A 27661-nucleotide genomic window follows, 5' to 3' on the forward strand; every position below is an offset into this window, starting at 1 on the left:
CCCCATCTTCAAAGCAACCTAAACTCTTAGAAGTGTTAGTTCTGTTGACTTAAGAAAAATGTCTTCATCAGTTGTGAAAATAGGCCTTACGTTTTCCAATCCCTAGGGCATAAAACTCATTTACCTATTGTAACTACATGCCTATTTGAAATTACCTTCCTATTATTGTGGCCTTTACACTTTCTTTCTACCACTGCCTCTGTTCTGCCCTTACTGTCGTACAGCAGGCACCTCAAGGACATGGACAGTGTGTGGGTCAGTTTTCCCTGGTAGAGGGCTGCAAGTCCCAGACCTGCTCAGTTCTGAACTACAGCTGAAGACCTGGTGCAGTAGACATGCTCGGTCACGTTCAGCATTGCCATCTCGGACACGGTGGGCAACCCTGTCACTTCACGCTAGCCTCAGTTTAAGGAGACGGCAAGCCAAGCTCTTCGCAAAAGAAGAGCATGAAAATGAGCTAAATCAATGGAAAGCCTCCAGCAGAACTTGGCACCAGCCTGGAGACAGCAAATAGGTGACTAAATGTCCAATATCTAGTCCCAAATGCTGTGCAGTTGCCTGGCCAACTGCTGGCCTCACACCCTCTCCCCCTCCAGGAGGAAACATGTATGGGATTTCACCCTGTGCCAAGAGCAGATCCGGCCCCATGGCACGGAGCCAGCTTGAAGCACAGGTCTTTTAAGGCTGAACATAATCTTAACTTACTTTCAAGACATAAAAGCTTTCCATAAGTCAGTATTTCACTGTCTCAGTAACATGCTTTGGTAGAAGATCAGCAAGTATGTGCTATTTTCTAATGTGCTGCCAGAAGAAATACAATTACTGAAGTGGATTTTTTAGGGAACCATGACACTGTAAATCCAGTCCCTTGGGCAACGTATCAGATATGGTACAGGCATGGAGTGCATCTAATTAAGTTTAAAGGAAGGCCTCAGCAAGACTGCGCTGGGCAGAGCTCTGTAAGGTTGTCAGGAATCATTACTTGAGTGGTGTTGGATGCTCATGAGAGCTTATGCAGGTACAAGCACATTCATGTGGGGAAAAAAAGAACAAAAGAGCTAATAAGCAGATCTCAAATAATACTCTGTCCTAAATCACGCAAAAATGGCAAATGGATGTTCTCTCCTGCTGTCACCTCAAATATTCCTGTTTGACTTACACTTTCTTGGATTGCTTTCTCAGCTGAGCATGTCCCTTACTCAGAATAAATGTGTTACGGCATTAGAAGCAGTGTAGTCATTAGAAATTTATTCTTGGGACAGCAAAGCTCTGTTCCCTTCACACACACAACTCTTCAATAGTGCAGCAAATCAGGACATAAATATTTAGTATTGTGTCTTGCATTTAAGCACAGGAACACAACTAAAATGTTCTTCATTTTTTGATTCTGAAGGTAAGCTTATGGAAGTTCCTATTTCATCAGTATAGACAAAGTTATACAAAGATGATGTTGTGGTTAAGTTTTATTTATAACACAGATTTTTACTGAACTTAGGACATCTAGACCACACCTCATCTGCCAAGGACCAAAAAATCCTCATATGCTCTTAAATCTTGAGAGAGAAATCAATTGGTCTAGTAGACTGCATCTGGGCAGGGATTATTTTTGTCTGTTGAATGAGTGCACTGTAAAATGCAGACACTGGGGGGGAAGGATCAAGTCAGGACACATCCATTTTTGTTCTACTGACCATTCTGTATGAGGCAATGAATAGGAGCTGGTACAGGTATCATATTTCACTGTGAAATACTGACTTTCCACATTTCAGCAGAACCAAGGAGGAATTTGAAAATTTTATTTCAGTTCATAGGTCTAACTAAAGAGATTGGTACACAAAAAAGCGAAAATGAGTATATAGCTTTATTCTGCAAATTCCTGTCAGAAAATTCCTCTTCTTTTAACCAAATCAGAAGACAGAGAAGGATTCAAAACACATTGTTTCAGCCAAATTCTAATATGAAAATAAACACTTCACGGCACCACGCTTCCTTAAACACTTCTTAAATAGGCACGCTCTTCCCATGGGACATGTAGGTAGCAGAGTGGAAGTGCTGCTGCAAGTAGGAAATGAAAGTAGGGAACACAAGTGAAAATGTGATTAATTCATCGCCTTCAATGGTCAGATACACTAGGAACTTAAACCAAATTTGATAAATGTTAAAGGAAAGGCCTTAACTATCAAGGGATAAGAGAATCTTAATGTTTCTCTTCCTGATAACAGAGGACAGGCGTCTGAGCCACACACATAGAAGTAAATAAACAGAAACTTGTGTTTTCCCTATTCAAACCTCATTTTTAATCTAGAAATTTTAAGTGTGCAACTTCAAGAAATTACAGAACTGTATCAGGGCAAAGGGGGGGATTATACCTTTAAACTGTAGGACAGTTATTACTACAGGCAAGTATGCCCTAGCCCTTTGGTTTAGTTCTGAAACTAACACTAGAAAGGCTAATGAAACATGGCGTGCAACTCTAAAGGTATTTAATTTGCATTCAGTAACACTTGCATTCAGTTAAAGGAAAAAAAAGTAGAAATTGAGTGAGGTTCAGAAATTTTCACTGAAAATTTTATCGGTTTATTACTCTTTCCACCCCACTTTTAACAAAATTACTCGTCAAACTGCCCTCTCTGACTTTCTCTGCTGACACTGAGGACACAGGAGGGGCACCTGCTTAAGGAACCGCCCTTCTGCAGCTGCTCCATAGCTCTGGGAGAAGCAGCAACACGTTTGCATAAAATTAGTAATTATGGAAAACCGCTGCTGCTCTCTCCAAAGGCCAGAACAAGACAGAGCAGACCAGGTTAAGCTGCATTTGTTTACAGGAGCAGATCACAACCAGCGTAAGCAGAGCAGTCTGACACAGTGTTAAACTTCCACTGGAGTTAACGTGAGTTTTTTCTTCCAAATGAGTGAAAGACCAGTCCCAGAGGACCCGCCAGAGTCAGAACAGGCCTCCGGGTGATGTTTCTAAATCATTGCTGGTTGCAACAAGAAAAAACATCAGAGAAAGCACAGCTGGACCAAGTACTTTCCAGCCTGGCACTTAATTCAGAAGATGGAAGAATTGTGGTGAATAAGGATGGGAAGGAGAAGCACTGTGTAAACCCAGAGGTACACTCAGTGGATGTGAACCCTGGGCAGATCTGTTGAATCACGAACACCACAGGATGTGCATTCACAGCTTCTCCTCGCTAAAAAGGCTTCTGCTGGCTACCCACAGACAGCTGGCTGGTTGAGGGTACATGTTCTTTTCAAATCCCTTTTATAAACTCTACTCAAGAATGTCTAAGTATATTTCTTATGAAACTTGTTCATATTGGCCTCAGGCCCAAAATGTAGTCTTAAAATGCTTCCTCTGTGCTTCCAAATAGTTCTACGCTTAACATGTGAATATACTAAAAAGCCTTGTTAAGGAAAAAAACCCACCAGCTTCTATAACAAAAATTAACCTCATACAGTTCTTTTATAACTTCAGCACCTGAGCAAAGAAAATCCAGATACCTAACACCAACATTGATCCAGCCTATTTACACATCACGCATCTAACGCTGTCTACGAAATTCACCTTCATTCTGCAACACATCTCAGTCTCATCCACTATCTTTACAAGATTAACTGATGTATTTTTCACATTTCACATTATGTACCTAGGTTACTGCAATCAAGGAACTTGCATAGTCCTGACATATAAAAATACTCTTTATATAAAGATATATATATATGCACACAAACAAAGGCACAGATAGGTATCATAAAACTTACCATCACTTGCAGAAAGTGAGTCATTTGCACAGCAGACCACTGCCAAAGTAAACAGCAGATGCCGAAGATCCATACCTCTAATTCTGTAATAACAAAAGACAATAAAAGAGTTTCTTTATAAACTAATATTACTACCTAATATGACATGACATTTAAACTATTATCTAGTTTTATTGAATTTCTGATTGGATTTAAACCAGAAGTCTATTTAGTTTACAGTTTATTGCCTCATAAGGTCATACATCATCTTGCAGTCGGGGACAGCAAGTAAATACTATTTTTACAAGAAAACTAGCTTACGGGTTTCTAGTTCATTTAATATAGAGGGGGAAGAAATCAAGCATTGTCAATCTCCAGCCTGCTTCCAGGGAGGAGCACCCTTACAACCCCCAGCCCCAGCAGCCTTTGGGGGATGTATCCCAAAGACACGATGATCCCCGTTCTAGCTCATGCCCCTCTAAGCCACGTTCATCTTCGCATGCCATGTATAACCCTTCCTGGGTTGGCAGAGAAACACCAGCTTAGTACCTACGGCCACTGCCCATGGCAGGCAGCAGGCCAGGAGAAGAGGAGAGGGTGGCACTAGCAGTGGGGCTGCAAGAATGAGAGTAACCTGGGCTAATTCTCTCTTCTGTTCTGTTCTGTTCCCTGCCAGCACCTGCGAAACCCTGAGCACCGTCTGTGGTGCCCCTGCTCTGCCGCGCTGCTCTACGAGGGCTGCCACCCACGCTGTCTCATGCTGGAAACTTCTGCCCATGTAATTTCTGAGAAGGCACCTTCCGACGGAGCCAAGCCCATCCACACAACCCTTCACAACCTCCAAGCATACAAACCTTTACAGCCCAAGCGTAACCCAACAAGCCTCTGCAACCTCCCGCAAAAGCACACCACTCCTCCTCCCACATCCATAGCCCACAACCCCATCACACGATCCTGTCTGAGGGACACGACTTTGCCCCTGCCATTATCACCAGGATCTGATAATAACATGGAAGGGCAGAAGCTGGAATAGGCTGGACTTGTGGGCACCACAGCCTTCTGCACAAAATTGTACCATGCCCCCGAAATGTCATACGGAGACCCTGAGGTCTCTGTATGTAGTAGGGGAACATGCATACCATTGAGTAGGACCTGACCATTTACAGCCACACCAGTGGAGCACAGAGGCTACTGGAGGCCTTCAAAACCAAAGGTGCAACATCAAAATGAACACAAATGCTGAAGCAACAGTCAGGCACCAGTTTCTTGTTCTGTGGCACAAAACTGCCAAGATACACTGACAGCCCAGCTCAGTAAGGCAGTGGAGAGAGAGAGAGAAATAGCTCCACTTTTACATTTGACCGCAAATCAGTATGACAAACCTCGATTGTACACTGCAGTGTTTTCAATTAGACATTTCCTTTCTTCATCTAACAGGAGACTAAATCACAAGTGTCCAAACAACCAAGCCTACTGATGAGTAACAACCTGTACGTGGGTGTTACCGATTAACAACTGATGCTGTTAAATCTGGGTATCAAAAACTAGTCAGTCTCCTAGCAGAGTTAGCAAAGTTTGAATTTAGTCAGAAACTATAAAATACGAGCACGCCAAGTACATGAAACTATGGTAACAAAAGATAATTCCCTCCTTAATTTTCTTACCCCAAGAGATCAGATTGAATCACACTACAGAAAAAAACCCAAAGCTACTACCAATTCCAGATTTCTCATTCATGCTGTTTAGTACAAAACTTGAAAATCAGAAGGTATTTCTCACACCCTCATTAACACAACTGCTCAATAACTCTTGAGTTTCAGGCTCAGTATGGGAGGCATTTATTCCAACCTCTCTAGGCTGGCGGAGTCTAACCCAGACCTGCAAAGGCAAGCCAGGAGATGCTCCCCCCACCACAGCCACACCACGGCAGGGATGCCCAGATGCACCACCCGGGCACCCTGCGGCCAGTCGGAGTGGGCATGGGGCAGCCACACCAAGAGAAGAGCTGGGGGAGCTCTGGGGACCTGCCTGGCACTGGGTGACCTCCAAAGGGGACTTATCCCGGTGGGAAGGGAGGAAGGAAGGGGTGGGCTGAGGTTGGCGTGTGTTGGTGAGGATTTGGGGCACCCTGGGGAGCAGTGAAGGCTGCAACAGCCGGAGTGCACAGGCCTGGGAAAAAGTTCGTAAAGCAAATCACAGGCCAGCAATGCTCCTACTCTCGGAAAGGAGCTACACTGGCACAGCACGAGGTTCATCCGAGATCAGCTATGTTTTCAGCTAGCTCAGTTGTTCCCCTGTTCCATCCGTGCTCTTGTTTAAAGGATTCTGATTGTCTCTTATTAATAAATGTTCTACAGAAATGCTTCTCTGTATCTGTCAATTCCTCTCTTCTTACACGATTTCTACCCTGTTGAACAGCCCCTCCTTCCCTTCTGTCCTTCCCCTTTCTCCCTAAAGTTTTGTTTTCCCTTTCACAGGCCTGAGCACAACGTCACTTTATTTACAACCCTTCTGCTCTCTTCCCTGGTGCAAAACCCAGGCATCCTGTGCTGCCCCCGTATTCAACACTTGCCCGTTCTCCAGTGTCCACCAGCCTCTGCTGATCTTCCTACCACTCTTCTCCAAGCTTTCCTACTTCTTCCTGCCTGACAACAGCCCAAACCCTCACAGGAGTCCTCCTGTGAGAACAAATGTGGTCAAATGAGTCTGTCATTCAGAGCACATCTGTGAACACCATTTCATTTTTCATAACCCCACGAAACAAGTCTGTGGTGGGACCAGGATCAGCCTCCACATGCAACCATCATAGCACAGCTATACCCTCCACCCCTGCGCTGTGACTGGCAGCCATCTCAGCTTCCTCCCAGCAAGAGCAGTTTGACAGCCGGAGCACCAACCCAGGAGCCTGGAAATACATCCCAGAGGTCAACAACCACGTTGCTGCAGATGAAAACAATCCATTCCAGTACTGGTGGTCTTCTTGCGCTGGCAGACTTGTTTATATACCTGCATGCAGTGAACTCCATTAGGAAATTGTTCCAGTTAAAATTAATCCATAAACATTAATTGTAACAAATCTGTTTGCTAACTGGATTTATCAGGACTCCACACACATTCAGCCCAGGAGCAGAGCAGGGGCAGCACAGGCATGGGAGTGAGCAGCCAGGGTGGAACGGAGGACACAACCGCCCCTCCAGCAGCACCTACTACTTCTTTAAGAGCAATTCTGTAATTATTGGGAAGTCACAACTGAGCCACAGACCTTAACTAAAACATCTAGCTCTCTAAAACAGGCTACAGGATTAATTAATTTGCATTCCTAAACCTCAAAGGTGATAAAATTGCTGCTTAATCCTTTGCCATTTGCCAAAATGATGCTGCTTCTGTGGATTCTCACAAACGCCACTGTATTAGCAAGGCAAAGCAATCGTTTCTCTGCTCTGCCTAAATCCACATGGAATCCTCCACTGAGAAAAATCCAACTGGTGTACTCTGAACATGCCCAGTACGGACAGGAGTGAGCTCTAAACAGTAACTCCTCTCATTTGAAAATATGGATGGGTCATGCTCCATCCTTTGTACAAAGCCTCTGGGAAAGGGCAAGTTATGCTGGCCACCTTGGAGCTCAAACCCAGAGCCCTTGGGGCAGGGCTCATACTCAAGGTCCGTCCCAGGTAAAATGAGCTCTGCAAAGGTTGTGAAGCACCAGGGCTTACGTGACTCCTCTGCATCCAGCACATATACCAAAAGCTCTGCTGAGCTGTGGGTACCACTACCACTTTTAGAGGTATTGGAGGCCACGGCAGAGCTACACCACCACAGCTCCGGTCTCGTGGGAGTCGATCTGGAGAAAAGCAGGAGCTGCCCCATCATGACACTGCTTTTGGTGGTACAGAATAACATTTCTGAGAGAAGAGTCCTCTGAAGTGCCACCTGCCCCATCATCAGACAGCTGCTGCCTTGCAGAAAGTTCTCACAGATCTGTATTATAACTGCCCACTGCTGTTCCTCTAAGACACTCTCGCCGCCAACAAGAACACTGCTGTTCAGAGGCTGCAGCATTAACCTAGCTAGAGACAGCTTCTCTGTCAGCTTGAGCACAAAACTGACCTTTAACAATCTAGCAATATCTATCTCCCAACACCTACCTCTGTATGTGTATGAAAGACAAATGCCACTAATAAAGTCACTGCTATTTATCAGAAAATAAATTTCAGTGTCGGTAATATACACTATCCTAAGGAATAATAGTCTATATCTTACCCAACTCCAGCAGTTTGTAAGAATGAACAGAGCTAAAACCAGAAAAAAAAATTACAGCAGCTGACTGTCCTCAAGCCAGCTGAAACTTGACCACAGGAACATTTGGCTAGAGGTCAGGTCAGGCTAATTGCTTCAGGACAGAAAGGGAGCCAGGAGTTATAAAAAGGATGAAAAAAATTCTTGGCCCTTTTCTACAGCAATGTTGGAGTAAGGTCAATCACAAGTTAATTTAAACACGACATCTCTCCAGTGGGATGCGAACATAGTCAGCATAAACAGGCAGAAGTGGGCTAAGAAAATCCCTGGGAAAATAAATAGCTTAGTCACAGCGTACTGAGTGGTTTGCATCTACCCTGGTCAGGTAGCAATGTTAACACTACGAGTAAACCATAAAGAGTTTTGCTTATAAACAAAACTGCTGTTTGAAGTGAGATCTTTACGTTTAGATAGCTGGAAGGACTCGAAGGAAGAAGGACATTACACTTCATTAAACTGGGCCTATGAAGGGACTTCTGCTTTTGCCATCTCCGTTAACTCCCTGTACTCCAAATATGAGAGAGTTTTTTCCTCTGTAACCTCCTCCAGTTTAGCACTGCTTGCCAAAGCAGCACACGTGCAGCTAGTCCAGAACCAAAGGTGGCCTCTCTGCTGCAAAATGAACCACAAAACCACTGAGTAAAGGATTAATCTGAGGAGCTTTTCTGTACATTGCTACATTTCAACATCCCATTAGCTCCCAGCCAAGAACACACAAGAGCGTGCAATGCAGATGAACACACACCACATACATCCAACACCAAGTAAGAACCAAGTACTGAGAAGGGAATGTAACTCCAGACTCTCCACATCTGAACTGAACCTTGTGCACGCAACTCCCCAGTAGAGGCTTGCAGAACTTTTCTGGGTGAAAGACCTTTATTTTTCACAGCACAGCTACTCCTTCCAAGCTACCCCACGGCAAGATTAGTGGCACCTAGAGGAAATCTTTCTGCGCTTGTGTAAAAACATTCACATGGGTTTGGCTGATCATGCATAGCTGAAATCACTTTGCCAGCGCACCCTCATTCCCCTGAATGCCAACAGGACAGCATCGTCCTGCAGATGAAATGAGTTACAGCCCTTCCAATCAACACAATCTAAAACTGACAGGGACCGAAGACTTCTTCCCCTGCTTGCTGATATTACAGCTTGATTGAGTCATCAGCAGCACTTGGATGAATGCCTGCTTTTATAGAACCCTTGTCAGGGCTATATACTCAGCCCTGTTAAGAAACAGAAATAACAAATTGTCACAGTTGATATGAATAACACACCATCCACCTCCTGTATGTGGTTATCTGGGATACGAAAAGAACAAGGAATAATACTGTAGAAGCAGAAATTGTGTACTGCAAATTAAAAAAAAGGAAAAAATCTCATAAAGGGCAAGTTTCAGAAAAAAAAAAACCAAAACACAAAAACCCTAACAACAAAAGGCAGCACCACTGGAAAAGAATGAGGGACTCTGGCATAAAGCTGCATTTATTATGCATGGTTTGATGCAAATTTGAGGATTATTAAAAGGTACACCATTATGAGAAACTATAACTATTGGAACAGAGGCAATTCCATATTATTAATTAGAGCTCTATGTAGGCTAAATAATTTATAATAGTTTTAAGTATTAAAATTAAAAATGGAATGTATTAAAATAATTGCTCACTTTGGATTTAGAAATTTTTTTTTTTTTCATAAAGAAACTTTTAATTTTGGAAAAGAGACTATATGAAAGCTTCATTTTAACACCAAATTTATTTGTCTCTCCATCGTAATAGACACCTTCAACAATTTTACCAGAGGCGATTTCTTTTTCCCATGGATGGAAGTGCCAGCTAATTATTCTGATTTAAACTGCATTTAAACTGGTAACATGCCAAATGGTTATCAGTTCTTGGATGTGGTTAAGGAGCCCTTCAGTGAATCCAGAGTTTGGACATTGCTCTAGGTTTGTCATGAAAGCTGTTGTAGGTGAATCCAGCTATAAAGTCATACTCCAAGAACTAGGCTACGAAGTAAAAGGATGGCTATGGCATATGGCGTATCAATTCTTTACTTACAATAAAATCTGTTATGCTTAGACAGCAGTAACCTAATGGAATAGGTACAAAGAGGGAGGATCTTACCTATAAGACTAGTAGATCATCTCCGTCAGAAGAGACTTGCTAATAGAGAATTGAAGTGACGGTCTTAACTTTCTGTCTACTGCACAGATAGAAAACTTCTAACTTGGAAAAGACTTAATTGCTTTGTTTGACTTTCAGCCCCCAAAACACATCAAAGCAGCAAAGTAGATGCATCTCAGTTGAAAGAAACTGCAACATTTACCTGCTATCATGCAGATATGAATTGCTGAGCTGATACTCAGCTTTACACGTACTTGTATCACTAAGGAAGAGGATCCAGGCCTGTTTATGAGAGTAGTAATTTTTTCAGGCTATAAACATTTTTCTCAACTACGGTGGTAATTTTGCTGAGGCTTTTTCTTCTTTTTTTTTTTTTTAAATTATTATTAATACTTAGATAACAGTCATCCAGAAGACAAAAGCTCTTTGCTTTGTTATTTGTACAAACAATTGCAAAGAAAAAGGAGAGAATTTCCCTACAAAAGCAAAAATTATATTCCAAATGGTTTGAAGAAGTATAAGGCATCAATTCAATGTCAAATATCATAACAAGAAATTAAAAAGAAATGTCTGTGTCTGTATCTAGAACCAACCCCCTAGTAATCTGCTTTAAAAAATGTGGTTTTACTTAAAGAAAAACATTTCACTGAGATAATTATTCACACTTTACATAAAGAGATTAAATGATAATTCCAGTGCTGTAAAACATTTCTGTGGCAGTTTAAAAACCCAACAAAACTCTTCAGCGTCTTGCTAGCGTTAAAGTTTAAATTCCGTCAGGACTCAGCAATGTGGCCCCAATCCAGCAAAGAAGTCAAAGACATCTGATTTTAAGCAGGCACGGTTATATATTTAACATGAGAACATGGCTAAGTAATTCCCCTAGCAGAGTCAGAGTGCTTAGCACCTCGCAAAAATTATGAAGAGACGATGAAGCACAGGAATCATGGTGGAAAGCAGCCTATGTGACATTACTGGGAGTTCAGGCTGGAACATGAGGGAAAACAAACAGGATTATTCACAAGCTTAATGTTAAATAACCTTCTTATATGTGCCGCTGGATTGCCACTGCACAGCAAGGCCAGTTCCGAGTCAGAGTTGGCATTTTCTTTGCAAGCCTTCTCCTCTGTGCTAGTATCTGTGCATCACTCGAATGAAAAAGCATAGTATGTAGTACCTGGGCAAATACAGTCAGTCAGGTTTCAGCACACATTACAAATAAATCTTCATCTGATCTCTTGGAGCTTTCCTCCCTCTGATTTCCTGAAATTCCTCTTGGAGGTCTGAAAGGCAGGTTTGGTGATTAGAAGAAACTGAGGATGCTTTGTTCAAAAATGCTCGGCTAAAACCAAACCCTGTTTCAAAATGGTGAAGCTCCTGATGACCTCAGGTGAAACAGGGTTTCATTAGAGATGAGAATCTTTGAACAAAGCATCCTCAATTTCTTCTTGTCACTTCAACTCAAACATGCCTTTCAGACGTCAAAGAGCAATTTCAGGAAATCAGGGGGAGAAGGGTTTTCATTTTAAGTAGTATTTATATATAAAAAACATTTATTCCAAGAAGAACATCTTCAAGAAGCTGTAAAATTTAAGTTTGAGACCCTGGTATTTATCCTAGACTAAAGGAACTACTTAACAGTCCATTACCATGGGACAAATTAATTACATGGTTTAATCACATGCTAAATTATTCATGTGCTCCTAATCAGATTAAAGATGACATAACAAAGCCTGAATGGCATTTAGGAAGTCATTAACTTAAATAACGGATTAAATGAAAGCTGGTAAATGACAAACAAAGGACTTGCGCAGCATTTCTGGATGGCCACTCATGACTCCAAGTATTCACATATTTACTATCACTATCATTGCAAGTAAAATTCTCCACTAATGAGAAACATTATGATTGCAACTGCTTTCCTTGTGTCCGCTGTAAGATCATACCAGCATTGTTCCCTGGCCGTATTCTCTGCAGATTTGGTGCTTTAAATCCAAACTGCAAATCTGAACATATAAACTGTGTGCACCTACCAAAAAGCAGTTTGGTAGTACAGCATTCAACAACTGCATAAACCAGATGCTTAATTGTGTAAACCAGCACAAAGTTGAAGAAGATACTAAATGAGACCAGCAATGGGAGAAGTTTATTCAGTATTTTTAAATGCTGCATTGCCAAAGCAGGTTTTTATGAGGTAAGTAATAACTTGTGAAGAAAAGCTCATCTCTGTTCAAACCTTTCATAAAATCTTAAAAAGTCAGTTAACCTCTCCCGCTGCTGGCATTGGTAAGATCTGGAAATTAAAATACTCAGTTTTTAAGTTTAAAGTAAGTTTTGGTGAAGCATCTCACATACCAAAATAGACAATGACCACACTTGCCAAAGTGGCTTAAAAACACATTAGCATTTTTATATGCCATCTGACAGATCTCTGGAACTTTTATACTGAACCAATCACTTCTAATACACATTTTTATGATACAGCTGCCGATGACAACTTTTGAGCTAAGAGCCATAGGACAAATGCTGTTATTTTTTTAATTGGAGATTTTTCCAACATTAGCGAGTCCAGTATTTCCAAACACACGGAGACATATCAGCTCATTTCACAAACTGAATTTATTCAAAGTCAATGTAGTGTACTTTATTTTTTTTTAGGCTTTATTTTTTAAGGTCTTCGAGCACCTTTTCTTCCAGATCACATTTTGAATCATATCATGGCATTATTTTAGCCATTATTTTAGCCATTTCAATTACCACAGGTCCTGGAACAATTCTTCACAAGCAAGGAACAGAAGTGGGGTTTGGTTTGTGCACATGCACTTGCACGCACTGCACATGCACATATGCACACACACATATTGGCGTTTTGCTGAAAAGTGAAGGTGCAACTTTACTGGTATTCAGCTGATTATTTGTATCCCCATTTGTTCCACTGCACAAGGAGGGTGAGCGCAGGGTAGAAGACAAAGGATCTGACGATAAAGCAGCATCCCAGGAACAGAATCATAGAATGTGTTGGGTTGGAAGAGACCTTTAAAGGTCATCTAGTCCAACCCCCCTGCAGTAAGCAGGGACATCTTCAACTAGATCAGGTTGCTCAGAGCCTCATCCAGCCTGGCCTTGAATGTCTCCAGGGATGGGGCCTCCACCACCTCTCTGGGCAACCTGTTCCAGTGTCTCACCACCCTCATTGTAAAGAACTTCATCCTAGTGTCTAATCTAAACCTGCCCTGCTCTAGTTTAAAGCCATTGCCCCTCGTCCTATCACTACATGCCCTTGCAAACAGCCCCTCCCCAGCTTTCTTGTAGGCACCCTTCAGGTACTGGAAGGCTGCTGTAAGGTCTCCCCGGAGCCTTCTCTTCTCCAGGCTGAACAACCCCAACTCTCTCAGCCTGTTTTTATAGGAGAGGTGTTCCAGCCCTCTGATCATCTTCGTGGCCCTCTTCTGAACCTGCTCCAACAGGCCCATGTCCTTCTTGTGCTAAGGGCTCCAGAGCTGGACACAGTACTCCAGGTGGAATCTCATAGGGAAGCCTTGAGGATAGCCTTTTTTCCCCACTGAAGAGGTCAGAGGATATGTGACACAGGATCCAGGGTTAGAGATGAGAAAGTGATTATTAAGGAAGTGGAGACAAGTGTATTGCACAGTGGGTGATCAAACCCGCCTGACTTTTAAGGGGAATAAACTGAACAGCCATACCTGGTCATCTCTAGAGTTAGTGACCTATTGAACAGTTATTAGTTTTAATTATTTTAATTGCCCAGTTAATCTTCCAAGTGGGCACCTGCAGCAAGCACAGTGCTACAAGGAAGGTTATCCTCTGGAATAGGCAAGGTAAACGGAGACGCCAGGTTGCAATTAGAAATTCACATTGGAACCCGAAACAGCTCAGTCAGTCCCAATGCCCAACACTTCCTCTGAGAAAACCCTACCAATGAAGAAATTAAAAAGTGCCTGCAAAACAAGCAATAGAAACAGCCATGTTAATTTTAAAGGTAATTTGCCAAATCTATTTCTAAAGAGGTCTTTTAATGCTCTCGGACAATGTTTTCCATCAGCAAATCCAGGAGCAGTCTGCAGCGGGGGTCAGTGGCATTATCAATTTTACAGATGGGCAAATGCAGACACTGGGAAGAGGAGCTGCTTGTCTGCATTTACACTACAGCCCGGCAGCACAATAAGGCACAGGCTGCACCCCTTTCCAATGTCTTGCCTACCATAGAACGTGACAGAGTTACAGAGTCTTGTGGATTTATTGGCAGCCATCTTGGCATCACAAAATAAAGCTGTAGTGGACTAAAAAAGAAAAAACTCGCAAAAGAGCAAACTAATAGTTTGCATTAAGAGAGAAAGAACTGCAATTAAGAGAAAGAACAGCTCGTCTGAAACACTCAAGCAAATAACAATACCTTCTTACTAAGTGCCTAGATCTATTTTACAAACACTAGGAATGAACCATGCTCTTTAGCTATGGTGACCCCAGGATGTAACTCCCTCCATGTTCACCACTCCTAGAATGTCAGAGACTAAAACAACCACAGTTCTGCATTGCAACCTTTGCTTTTAGGCATCACAGATAAAATACATAAACTCTGAACTGATGAACTCAAACCGGGATACTCTGCAACGGCTACAAACAACAGAGCTGCTCAGTGCAAGGATGGCTGGCTGGGGGAGAGCATGTCCACCCCCACTGATGCTACAACTCCCTTATGTTACCAACCATCTGACTAAGAAAGTGAAACTTTGGAGCAGATTCAGTGGTTTTTTATTAAAACAGACTAGTACATTCAAATTTCTCCACTGCTGTTATTGTTATTTTATTATTCAGGACTATGAGGAAATAGATGTTTACAGACAAAATTCACAAGGTATCTGCCCTGAGAAGCGGCTGAGAGCCTGAGCCTTCACGCACCACTACCACAAGTATTGCTCAGACTTAAACCCATTTTGTGAGGGCTATTCACAAAAACAAATCCCATACCAAGCTAGATTCTAAGGACTTACCTCAGACACACAGTACAATAAAACTGAGCAGACTACAGGGGAGGACACTGCGTTGCAGCCACAGAGTTTTGTAAAACCCTGCTGGGGGCTCTCCTGGTCCAACATGATACCCAAACTCCTCTGAAGCCCGATCAGCAGTCTTGTCTCAGTCTTACCCATTTTTATACTGAAAGAGGGAGCAAGGCTGCTTGCGCACCAGCAGGTCAGCAAAAGTCTTAGCAACTGGCTCTCTCCCTTTAATCTGCGTTATCAGTAATCATCCCATCCAACACTGGGCCCTGTGAACTGAACTGCAGTCTTTTTAGTCTCACACGCATGACCAGGTGTGGAAACTGTCGGTGTAGAAGGGGAAAAGTACAACTGTTCCTTTTTGTGGTTCTTACACTGAGTAACTTTAATATCACAGGAAACTTTTTTTTTGGAGAGATAAAAGGCTTCAATTTTCAGAAAAACCTTAACATATAAAAAAAATCTTTTTCTCTCTTTTTTTTTTTTTAAGAAGTCATTAGCAATGATACATCTGCTCCTAAATAATGTATGACACTTACCAATCACACTTGAATCCTGTGTAAGCAACAACGTTCACAATAAGCGTGATGAGACTGACTTCTCTTGGGTTCTACTACAGAGTGTATGGCAGCATTAGATAAATCACTTCTACATAGATTATAATTTTCCCAACATTACTAACTGTGGAATATTACAGCAGAAGGAGCTTTGAGTTTTGAATTGCCCTGATGCATAAATTAGTCCTGATTTTCAGTTCACTTACTGAATACAAGCTTTTCTTCAGTAATCAGACTTGATAACAGGTGACTGGACCCACACACTAAAAAGAATAATGACTGGTATAGTTCATTCAAGGAAGATATTTTTCTGTCACTGCCTTCAGAGACTTTAAGAGTGGTAGTCTGCAAAGACTTTTGACAGCTTACCAACCAGTTAGCTCTGAATATAAATTGATACAGGGTGCTTTAATCACATACAATAAAAAACCCCTCAAGCCCCTCAAAGTCTGTAGTCCCTTCATAGCTTAGAAAGTGAATCCAGATGTCAGCTGTTCTATGGGCTGCAGAGAACAATTAATTGCAGGATTACTCGGTGGTCTATAAATTAGTTTCTTGGCTAAGAAGGGTCTGGCTTTGGCTGGCCTGGAATTGAGTTTTTATCTCCCTAGGAGAGCAGGCTTTCTTCCAGCCTCAGGCACGCTCTATGGTAGACATAAAACTCACAGAAAAAGTACATACTGTGGGTCAGCCAGGTTTCTACTGAATAGCTCAGTTGGTAGGGAGGGACCCAAGAGCTGTACCCTTACGGAGTAGGAAAGTCCTCAAAATAGAGAGCTTGCAGTTGTGTTTTAATTTCCTTGTGTCTTTTTGTTCCACATTAGAGGAAAGGGTTGGTTTTTTTTTAAGATTTTAGGTCGTAATTGAAATATGTGCATTCTTGTGATATATATACTTCTTCTAGATCTTGCTATAGATACTGCTAGGTATACTTGCATACATGTTTGATAAAGGATCTACGGAAGTGTTTTGAGCCTGAGAAGTTTAAGTATCATACTACAGAAATGGCAGGAAGCTTGTATTGTGTGGTGTGTGATTTTTTTAAACAGCTATCTTATATGAAATGACCCAAAAGCTATTTTTTTCAAGAAGAATTTGTCCTGATGGGAGTAGTACGCTTAATTTACCGATGTGGCCAAAAGCCATCTAATATGGTAACAAGCATCTGCCACTAGAAGCTGTCACACAAATTAAGAGAGATGGTGGTATAGCTTTACAGAGAAACACCTGAAAAAGAGGATTAGCATTTCTTTAACAAAAATTGGATTCTTTAAGTAGTTTTTTATTTATGGCATGTAGTCCATTAAACAGATCTAGCCCATGAAACGATGCCATCCAGCCTGTGTCACTTATGCCTGGAGGAGATGAGAAATGGCTTTTAAAGCTGTGAAGCTGAACCCCACAGCTTTTTCTGCCAGCCACAGCCCAAAGGAGAGATGGACTTGTTCCCACAGCCATCGGCGCAGGGAGATATGGGGAGCTGTGCTTTTCCAGCCCCTTGCTCCCCTCCTTTCCTTTTTCCTATTTGTTGTGGTTTGGGTTGGGCTGGCCACCAAAACACATGACAGATGCTCTCTTTAGCCTGTCTCCCCTCAGAGAAGGGAGAGCATCTCCCTTCAGAGGAAAGGAGAGACAATGAGAGAAATAGAGAACTTACGGGTTGAAAAAGAAACTCAACTACTTAAATGAAATATCAATAATAAAATAATAAAAAGAAAGGACAGTAATACAAAAAAAAAAAAACATACATACTACACATACAAAATTGTATCGAGGTCCCAGGACGACGATCATGTCACCAGCAGGCACTGGGAAAGTCCCACACTGGGCTCAGTAACAGATGGGAACTGGATTCCAGACCTGGATTCCGGAATGCACAGATTGGGATCAAAGGCAGAGGAACAGACCAAGTCCTCCTCAGACGCTGGCCGTTGAAGAAAGAGGCTGAGCCTTTGAAGTCTCACCTTTTACACTGAGCACGGTGCAGATGGGATGGAATATCCCATTGGTCAGTTTTAGGTCACCTGTCCTGTCCGCTCCTCCCTGCAGGTGGGACCCCTCTACACTATTCTGCTTCTGACCCTCCAACAGAGCAAATAACGAAATTAGCTGACCTTGGTTGTTATAGCAGTAAGTATAAGCACAAGCCTGTCTGCAAACCATTCCTTGGTATCAACTGTAAACATCAGGCCCTATCGCTCTGGGAGCAGACACTGTCTGAAAAATATGCTGTTAATTTCAGAGAGTGCAGTCAGTTAGAAGAGACTTAACTGAAAATTAAAATTACTGAAAAGAAAATTGGTTCTGTTTTACCTCAAACCAGGACACTATTTCTTGATGTCTGCTAGCGATGAAGTAGGAGGACCTTCATGAGGGAAAAAGATGGGAAGCGGGGAGTTGCTTCAAAGCATGGAGGAAAGGACGAGCTGCGTCCCCTGGGAGAGGGCGCCGAGGGTGCCGAGGGTGGATGGGGTAAGACAGGCTGATGTTGCTGAACTAACACCAGCACCACAGCAGCTAAGTGCAAATACTAAGCTTTAATCTTTCCAAAATCCAGATTTACTTTTCACAACTACCGCAAAGATTGGACCATATGGTCATATTTTTACTAGTCACACATAATAAACCCTACAGTACTATGTACAGTGTGTGAGACTTGATTTGCTGGAGTACATTTTTAAAGCACACTGAGCCATGTGTGGTAAGATAGGTTTCTACAGATTTATCTAACCTGATTCTTCCCACTGGTTCAGTGTAGTATATTTAGTCAGGAAAATCTATTTCTCACAAATAATTCTCAAACAGCATATTTATGAGATACTTTACTCAGAAGCGAGAGCCAGAACACAAGTGGCTACCAATGAGTGCAGAGTATCGTCTTTAAAAGAAAGAAGACCATTAAGTAAATACTTTGTGCACTATATTTTAATGTTAACATTCCTAGTTTCCTTTCTGGTTCATACACAGTAGTTAATAAAATATGACTGCTGGTAGCCCTTTGCCAGGACATAATACCTGACTTTGCCAGACTTGTTCAAACTGAATCTTAACTTTGATTTCAAATCTGCAGTAATATATGACGCAACAGCAGCAGAATTTAACTCAATTTATTTAACAGCAAATTAAATTGTCCTACTGATGACTCTATCATTAAATGCTAAAAAGCAAACCCTTCAAATTGTATGATGAACTGATAAAGCGAAAGTATGAGGTACAGCCATAAAGGTAAAAAAAAGGAAAAAAAAAACCTGTGCTTTGGGTTTGGTGTTTTTTTTTTTTTTTTTTTTTTAGTTAGGCACATATGTCTCTCATCTATTCATAACTATTGATCACAGGATTTGGATCTGATCCCAGTCACAAACTAGTGGATACAACCCACACATGGTGGATACCTAGTTTGTGGTAGCCTAACATCACTGAACAAGTTGCCTGATTGAGAAAAGTATTACAGCATCTTGGTATTAAACTGATAGATACATTTATTGCATTACTGACATTTCCAGTGTAGGCAAGTCCTTCCCTGAACTTAAAAAGGCTGTTCAAAAGGAAAAGCCCTGTATTCCTGTAAGTTTTTTCCAAACTGTGGAGGAACCATCATTTTTATTTCCATACTCTTTTCTCAGGCTCTCACAGCACCACAAAAGGTTTCCGTACTCCGTATGTTGTATTCCACAGCAGGCAATTAGTAGAACTTTATTTAAAAGACAGAGAGCTGTGCTGACCTAGCAGCTGGGTAAGTGTTAATACCTAAAGAAATTACAGTTACTGGAATATTTTACAGCAGTTATTTTACAAACATCTCTGCTACCTTTGGCCAGATATTAATTTTTTTTCCAGCATATTCAGCAGAACTACCAGCACTGTCAAAATCTATTTAAAGCTGTGCCTCATGTGTTATCTTCCATTGGGACTGTAAATGTCAATGAGGCCCAAATTACTCTCGCCACATCTATGGGTCACTTTCAGTATCCCAGACTTGAAATAACAAGGCATCTGTTTAATTTTTAAGGAAAGAATGCGACACATTCATTTAGGGTAAACAAAAACCTCATTCAGAGTAGAACACTTTATTAATCACAGCCTAGAAAATGTGCAGATGAACGTTTCCCACTGTCCATAATGCATTAACGTCTCAATTGCACAGAAGAGCTCAGCAGTAAACTTGCCTCCAGATGACTGAGTCTGGGGCCGGTATTGCCAAACATGTACTAAAAGGCAAATACACGAAGGCTAAGCCATTATTTGATCTACATGGGGATAGCTATCACATTTCCAGTTCTCATTCTAAAACTAACTTGGCATAGGTAAAATAAATTACAGACATGTCATTTTCAAGATATCTGGTCAGCATACTCTCCCCTCCCCTATGATCACGTTGTCATTGGATTAAATTAGTTGCTCTTCCCCGTGCCAAAATGTTCTCTGTCTCTAGTTAGTGGAAAATACCAAGCAAGAAAGCACCAAAGAAATGATTTTTACCACCCGGCGACCCACTATCAATTTCCAAGCCCAGGGTCACACTTAAACGTGAAGGGTTTGAACTCTCCCCTGGAAACACAGCGTCAGTATCACATCAAATACGACAGGCGCTGCACGAGTAATAGCATTTCGTAAGGATCGAGATGCTTTAGTCCCTTCTGGAAGTTAAGAATTATTAGCCTTCATTCAGAAATAGGAAACTGAAACAAGGAGGGTGTTATGGAGGGCGTGAGAAGCCCTGAGCAAGCCTGCTGTGGAGCCCAGAAGCGAGGCCAGACCCCACATCCCAGCTGTGGGTGCCTGGTGCTGGGCACGATTCACGTACCGCTGCTCCCAGAGGAATCGGGAATGGGCAGCTTAGCCGGGGATCGACTGGCTCGCTGGGCATGGAAAGCCAGGGAAACAGAGCACAGAAGCAGACTTCTGTATGGTTGTGTTGCCATGCTTCAGCTATAAAAGCCGAAGTCATTTACAAATTGTTTTTCAGGTGTGATTAGCTCTGCATGAGAGGGCACAGTAACCACAACAAAGGCAGCTGTGGTTGAGGAGGTCCCTAATGACTAAGTTACACCTACTTTAAAAGCATTTTTACAAATATCTTTTCACTATTCTGACCTTCTTATTTTCTTAGTGGAACTGGTATATCCTTAGACAAGTCTCCCAAGCACAGATCCATGGTGCAAGGAATGCATCTAGAGTTCTGCCATCTGGTTTCAGAAACATTTAAAATATGGACATAGGGTGGCAAGCTTCACCTATTCTTACTGCAAACAAAGAAAAAAGTCTCTAGATTTTCTCTTCTATTTAGCGACATTAGATCTGTGTACACTAAAACAGGAATAGCCAGTTAAGTCTCACAAAATTGCTACAGTACGCAGATAGCAGCTGTAAAGTCTCATGCAGCCACCTAACACCAGACAACAGCTTTCCAGTTCCACGGCACGGGCAATCCTAGGTCCGAATCCCTTACACCACAGTGTATTTCTGTGATGTTTGATTCACATTTACCCCACTCTAATTTGGTTAAGCTTTTGGAAAAACACTCCAGATATGAATTAGACCCAATACGTACATTCAAAGTAGATGTCATTTAAGTGTCATTTACAACAGGATTTGTTGTCTACAACGTTCTGATATGCATTTTCATGTTCCCTCTCCCTGGAAAAACACAGATTTTTCTTCTCCATTTGTTTTGATATTGTGCATTTAAGAAGTCAGGCAATTAATACTTTAAATAATATGATAAATGAGAAATGGCTCATTAAAATACAGTATAATAACTTTTCTCTGACAAGGAAAAATAGCTTTTAAGCACTTCTACCAGTTACCAAACCCCGTCTCAAATGCTGGCTACTAGATTGATAGAAATGGGCTTGAAGCCACCAATTTACAGCCGTAAGACTTAATTTGACAGCCTTAATTCAAATATCTCTATTGTTTGGGGTAATAAAATATGACAATTTGATCCCGATCAGAATTCTGTATACTGCATATATAGTTTGTGGTAGGATACTACTGTGGGAACGGATCATGGGATCTGTGAGGATTATCTGCAGGGCGCTACAGGATACTATTGATTGCTCTGCTTAGCCAACATTCAGAATAAAGTCACTTGCAAGTAAGATAAAAGTTATCACACTACCTCAAATGTCAGCAGGGGATGGATGAAGCTTCACGCCTCCCTCAGCTCAACTGCAAATCGCGACCTTCTCCAGCCATCCCAGCACCTACACAAAATCAGGGGAAATAGAGACAAGAGATGAGTTCTGGAACAGCAAAGGTCATCGGTGGCAGAAAGGCAACATAACAAAATCCGAACGGGCGTCCTGGCACTGTTGCCCCTCGGGGAAGGGCACTTCGGGAAAGGCCACCAGCCAGGCATTCTGCACAACAGCCCTGAGCAGAGCACCTGGGCTTCTCACTCAAGCAGTGGTGTTGCCTGAAACCCCTTGTTTCCTTGCCAAGCTGCAGGATCCCACGCTAACCTTGACCTTAAAGTGCACGAACACAGATTTAAAAGGCAGAGAGAAGCCAGGGTGACTGATCAAAACTTGTTTTCAGTGTACATCCATGGTGGAAATCAGCTGAACTGGAAGTAAACTGAATCACCAAGAAGAAGTTGTGGATGTGTAGTATCTTACTACTACTGCTTCAGACAATAAATCCCAGTGCAGTAACTTATGAAGTTTTACAAGTAAATTTAAGAAAGTAATATTTCCTTTTTCTCTAAAAGGACAGTGTGTAAGTCTCAGGAAGATAGCATGCTGTTAAAAAAAAAGATGTACGTCATTTGTTATGTTCAGAATTCCTAAGCATATTATCACTCCCATGATATCTGGCACAGCAGTAGCATCTAAAACAGTTTTGAGTTGGTAGTACTTCTATATTTAAACAAAAATAACATTAATTCAACATGGAAGGTTACTTCTTCCCAAGGATGCGCGTCAGCTTTTTAAAGTGTTTTAAAAAGTCAGCCCTGGTGCCCACATTAATTGCATAATTCATAGCAATTTGGTTTCTAGCGGGTGGGACTATGAAAAAAAGACCCAATATCACAGTATCAGGCTCTTAAATAACCATGAAGAGAAAGCAGTCTGAAAAAAACCCACAAATAACCCACAAATTGAAGAAATGCTGTATACATTCAGACCAAATGCCTAGGGCGGCACTGCCCTAGCCTTACGAAGGAGAAAGTAGTATTTTAAAAGAGAGTTTTCCTAGACTGAGTACTAGCACTGGCTTAAGAACAAGCAGCAGGAATCTTGATTTGTATTCAAAGAATTTTCTTCTTTTTATGGGTATCATTTTAATGTATGCATAGAGCCCTAAACAGGGGCAAAATGTGACTGTGAGTTAAAATTTCATCATATTTCTCAGGAATCCTTTTCAGTGTGGTGTATAAAAGGCTAAGTGTCACCTCTGCATTTATATTAAAAAAAAAAAAAAAGCAACACACATGCACCCTCTACCAAAAGAGAAAATCATTGACAAGAAGAGAGGAAAAAATTAATCAGACATTTGAAAATAATAGAAGGCATTTTCCATGCAAAAGCAAGAATAATGTGCAACAGGAATCAAGGTTAAAATAAATCATCATATATGTGGTTAGCTGAAGGAAAACCTGTAAGCAGGGTTCTCTCCTGGTTCACATCATGAAACAAGAGGACTAGACAGGTCCCTACAGGGTAAGTCTTTACCTCATCCACCCCGTAATATGCACAGCCAAGTTCTAATATCCTACTGTCCAGAAAGAGCCTGTTCACATTTTATCAGGCTGAGAATCTAACCGATTGTGTGTCCCATTTGTATATAATATAAATGTCTTACATTGATTTAATTGTTGGTTTTCAAAAGAACTCTTAATTGCAGAGGGAGCAATTGACCGGTGACCCACAACTCTCTCTTCCAAAAATTAAAGGGACAGCTTAGACTGAAGCGAACTACCAAGGACTACTGACAAATTCCTGTTTCAAAACACTGGGTAGTGTATTAGCAAGTGGAAATGATCTCCATCGGATAAAGTCAGAATCCTACTACAATAGGACAGGGGAAATTATTCCAGTAGTCTTTCCAAAATATTTTGAAATCCTGCTCAACAGCAGAAAAGCTCTCTTAGCTATTTTATGGGTGACAAAAGGGAAATGTCCTAACTTCTGATTACCTAATTGTACTCAGAACATTTTGTTTCACTCTTGGTAGCAAGTGGTGATAGCACAAAGGCTGCATGCAGTGACACTGTTTATTTGCAATATTGCAGTTTAGAACAAGCCTTACAAGTATGAAGACAGTTGTATTTGCACTTGGCTCTGACACTTCATTATGTGCGAAAAAGAGGCAGTGCTGCACGTAAGGTAACGAGATGAAAGTTTAAATGGCAAGCAGCCACCTTTTCAATGATTCTTGGAAAAACTGCAACTTCAGCAAAAGGAAAACGGACTCATGTGAATCAAGTGAAGCTTTTTCAGAGACTTATATTTTCTCAGAAATGCTTTTGATTATTCCGACCCACATGGCAAACGAAATGCTTGCAGCACTGAGTTGAGACAGGGCCCACCCTGGACTAACTTGCTTCATGAACTAAGGAACAGACTCAGAATCTTCGGTCTCTTGATTGTGATGTAAGGATCTGCGCCCATTATATCTCCTCAGTACATCCTATGCTAACCTACCAATGACCTATTCCGTGACTCTGTATGTTTAGATACAGAACTGAAAAGTTGCTGGCAGCAGACAAAAAAGAGGAGGATATAAATGACATGCTTCAGAAGAAAGATGATAAACTACCGACACGCTGTGATTGCATGGGCCACCGAGGAAGGATGGTTATTTCCAAGCAGACACATGACCTGGATTCACAAGTCCTAACGGATTGTTCAGAAGTCCTGCCCCTCCATTATGCTGGGTTACCAATAGATGTGTAAGAGGATCTCTGGCATGTGCGATATACTATTTCTAGAGTATTTGTGCTTTTAAGATTTGGCCTAAAGAATCCTGACTTTCTCTTTATTGTATTTCTCCTGTATTTTACTTCTATTTCCAGTTAAACAACTCCTCTACAGCTAAGCTCAAAGGAAGACAAAACATAATTTGCCTGAGTTTTATTCTTATTGCATCTGATATGTGTTTTATTTGTCTCTCCAGTTTGCATCAATTGTGATGTGTGGTATTTGCTGAGAGTCCCAAACAACCTCCTCCTGAATCAGTTGTGAAAATATTTGTCCTGAACAGAAAGAAAAATGGGCTCTTCACATGCATTTTTAAGATTTATTCAATCAAGTCGTTCCATCCATTTGATGGCAAGTTGACTACAAGTCAACAGTGTACCCTGGCTGCCCAAAGGGCCAACCATGCCCTGGGGTGCATCAAGCACAGCACAGCTAGCCAGTCGGAGGTGATTGTCCCACTCTACACTGCACTAGTGCGGCCCCACCTTGAGTTCTGTGTGCAGTTTTGGGTGCCTCAATGTAAGAAGGACATCAAACTATTCGAGTTTGTCCAGAGGAGGGTGACCAAGACAGTGAAAGGCCTCAAGGGCAAGACTTACAGGGAGCAGCTGAGGTCACTTTGCTTGTTCAGCTTGGAGAAGAGAAGGTCGAGGGTTGACCTCATGGCAGCCTGCACCTTCTTCATGGGGAGCTGCAGAGCAGGAGGTCAGCACCTCCTCTCTCTGGGGACCAGTGACAGGACACGAAGCAATGGAATGAAGTTGTGCCAGGGGAAGTTCAGGCTAGACGTTAGGAAAATGTTCCTCATAGAGAGAGTGGTCAGTCCCTGGAAGAGGCTCCCCAGGGAAGTGTTCACAGCCCCAAGCCTGTCAGAGTTCAAGGACCATATGCATGATGCTCTCAGTGATGTCGTTCAGTTTTAGGTGGTCCTGCAAGGAGTGGGGAGTTGGACTCTATGATCCTGATGGGTCCCTTCCAACTGGAGATATTCTATTGATTCTATCATCCTTCTTAGGTTCCAACTTCTTACCTTCAAACTCCACTGTTTCACATCCTCAGCTGAAATACAGCTTTGCAACTGTGAACTCGCTCCTTAAATTCTCTCATCAACTTTTTTCCTCTGCACAGGAATTCCTTAAGTTCTTTCAAGAAAACACTAACAGAACTCATCAGAACCTTCCATCATCTTTCCCTTTTTCCTCTATTCAGATAGCTACGACTTTTAACCTGTTTTCCTCCTTTATCTATTCCACTTGCCTCACCAGCATACCCTGGACAAGGGGTCAAATTCCAGTTTCCACTCAGAGCCTTTTTTTCCCCTCTCAATCTCTTCATATCCTTAGGAGTCTAACAATAAATCTAGCCCTTCATGTTTTAAATAATTCACTGAACCACATTTCTGTTCTTACAGATTTGGCACTCTGCCTCTTTGACATAACAATAACCGGAACATTTTCTTAGCAGCACTATGCTGAGTAACAACTGATATTTGTTTTGGCACCCATAGTAGGGATGAAAGGTGAATTTATGTTTTCCCCTGCAGTATGCTTACAAGTATATCTGTGTACAGGATAGCTCAGGAGGTCTGCACTGCAGTACAAGGCCAAATATAGAAATTAATAAACCTCTCTGGGTTATAAAAGAATGCATGAGCATTGTAAAGGATGCAAACAGACAACAAGTCCAAACTTTTAAAGTGTCAATTTCACTTGACATACAAGATAGCTATTGAGGTATCCAGAAATTCAAGCTGTCTTCCATGACTGAAAAATGTCATATTCCCAGCTACAGTTAATTATCTGCTTGAGCTGGAGGAATGTTATGAAGAACAGTTTAGTCAATGTTTATGTAAATTATTTTGAGAGCTGGGAAGCTGGAAATCCAGAACTCTACTAGCTGAAACTGTTGCTGACATATCAGTAACTTAAAAGGGAAAAGTTCTTTATAAATTAACAGGGAAATACCAAGTGTAAGCTGAGAATAAAGATGTATTACTAGATTATGGTAGCCAGTTCTCATGTCCGCACTTAAGAGACTAACAAACTTCAAAAGAGCAAGGACCTAAAAATGTTATTTGAGGTCTGGGGCATCTTTTTATAATTGAGATAATAGCCCCAGTTTATTTGAGAAAAATACGTAGTGGATTACTCAGTTGTACCTGATAATAACCTGTATGTGGACGAAGCTATAAACACTAGGTTGCTCTTAAATGAAGTAGAAGAGATACTGAGGAATCAAGAATAGAAATAAGGAAAAAAAAAAAATCTTTTACAAGGCTGAAATAAAGTGAAAACTAGAATCTACTAGAGGCTGAATCAAAAAAAAAAAAAAATCTGCATCACTTCAACTTGCTTTTCAAGCAAAACAAGTTATTGGGCAGAAGTAACTGGTGACCTTTGCAACCAAACTACAGAAAATATGGCTGGGCAGAACTGTCAGACATCATCTGGCCACTCCCATTCTTCACAGCTAGATCAATTAATTCTTGCTTGACTCTCATCTCTGCCTACTGCATTTTTCTAAAGACCAACAAAGACCTGCAAAGATTTTGCAACCTCCCCAGGCAATCGATCCCAACGCATGACTACTCTTGCCACTAGGAAGGTTATTCTAACACGTACATGAAGTCTCTCTTGATGTAATTAAATTCCTGAGCTCCCCCCCACACACACCCTCCCCTCCATGAGAATGAAGAATAGGTTATTCCCTATTTTTCATAGTCTTTGCTGACTGTTTTTCATTGGCTTTTACCTGCCTGAAGACTGTTATACTTCCCTTCCTCTCTAGGTGATACAAAACCATTTTTAAAACTGAGTTTTCTAGATCATTGATCATTCTCATAGCTTTCCTCTGGACTCTCTCCAGTTAGCCTAAGTCTGAAATAGCAGTCTGTCTGAGGCTTTATCAAAGCTAAACTGAAAGGATTATCTTAGGTAGTTCTTTTTCAACTTTATACATCCTACTATATCTGTCTTTTTGTAAGAGGATGG

General features: G+C 41.5%; 1 protein-coding gene across 4 annotated transcripts in view; it reads right to left on the minus strand.

Moving 5' to 3' along the window:
- The window catches only part of GHR (growth hormone receptor), a 127748-nt gene that overhangs the window by 63442 nt on the left and 36645 nt on the right, over nucleotides 1-27661 (minus strand). For 3 of the 4 annotated variants that reach the window (XM_054184638.1, XM_054184640.1, XM_054184639.1), the window contains 2 exons: nucleotides 21869-21953; nucleotides 3766-3848 (listed from right to left, as the gene is read on the minus strand). In XM_054184638.1, coding sequence (XP_054040613.1) covers nucleotides 3766-3838 — 73 coding nt within the window. In that variant the 5' untranslated portion in view covers nucleotides 3839-3848; nucleotides 21869-21953. Of the gene's footprint in view, nucleotides 1-3765; nucleotides 3849-21298; nucleotides 21800-21868; nucleotides 21954-27661 lie in introns of those variants that run through there. The other variant, XM_054184641.1, reaches the window with a different exon arrangement.

The sequence above is a fragment of the Rissa tridactyla genome, chromosome Z (assembly GCF_028500815.1).
Source record: "Rissa tridactyla isolate bRisTri1 chromosome Z, bRisTri1.patW.cur.20221130, whole genome shotgun sequence".
Classification (NCBI taxonomy): domain Eukaryota; kingdom Metazoa; phylum Chordata; class Aves; order Charadriiformes; family Laridae; genus Rissa; species Rissa tridactyla.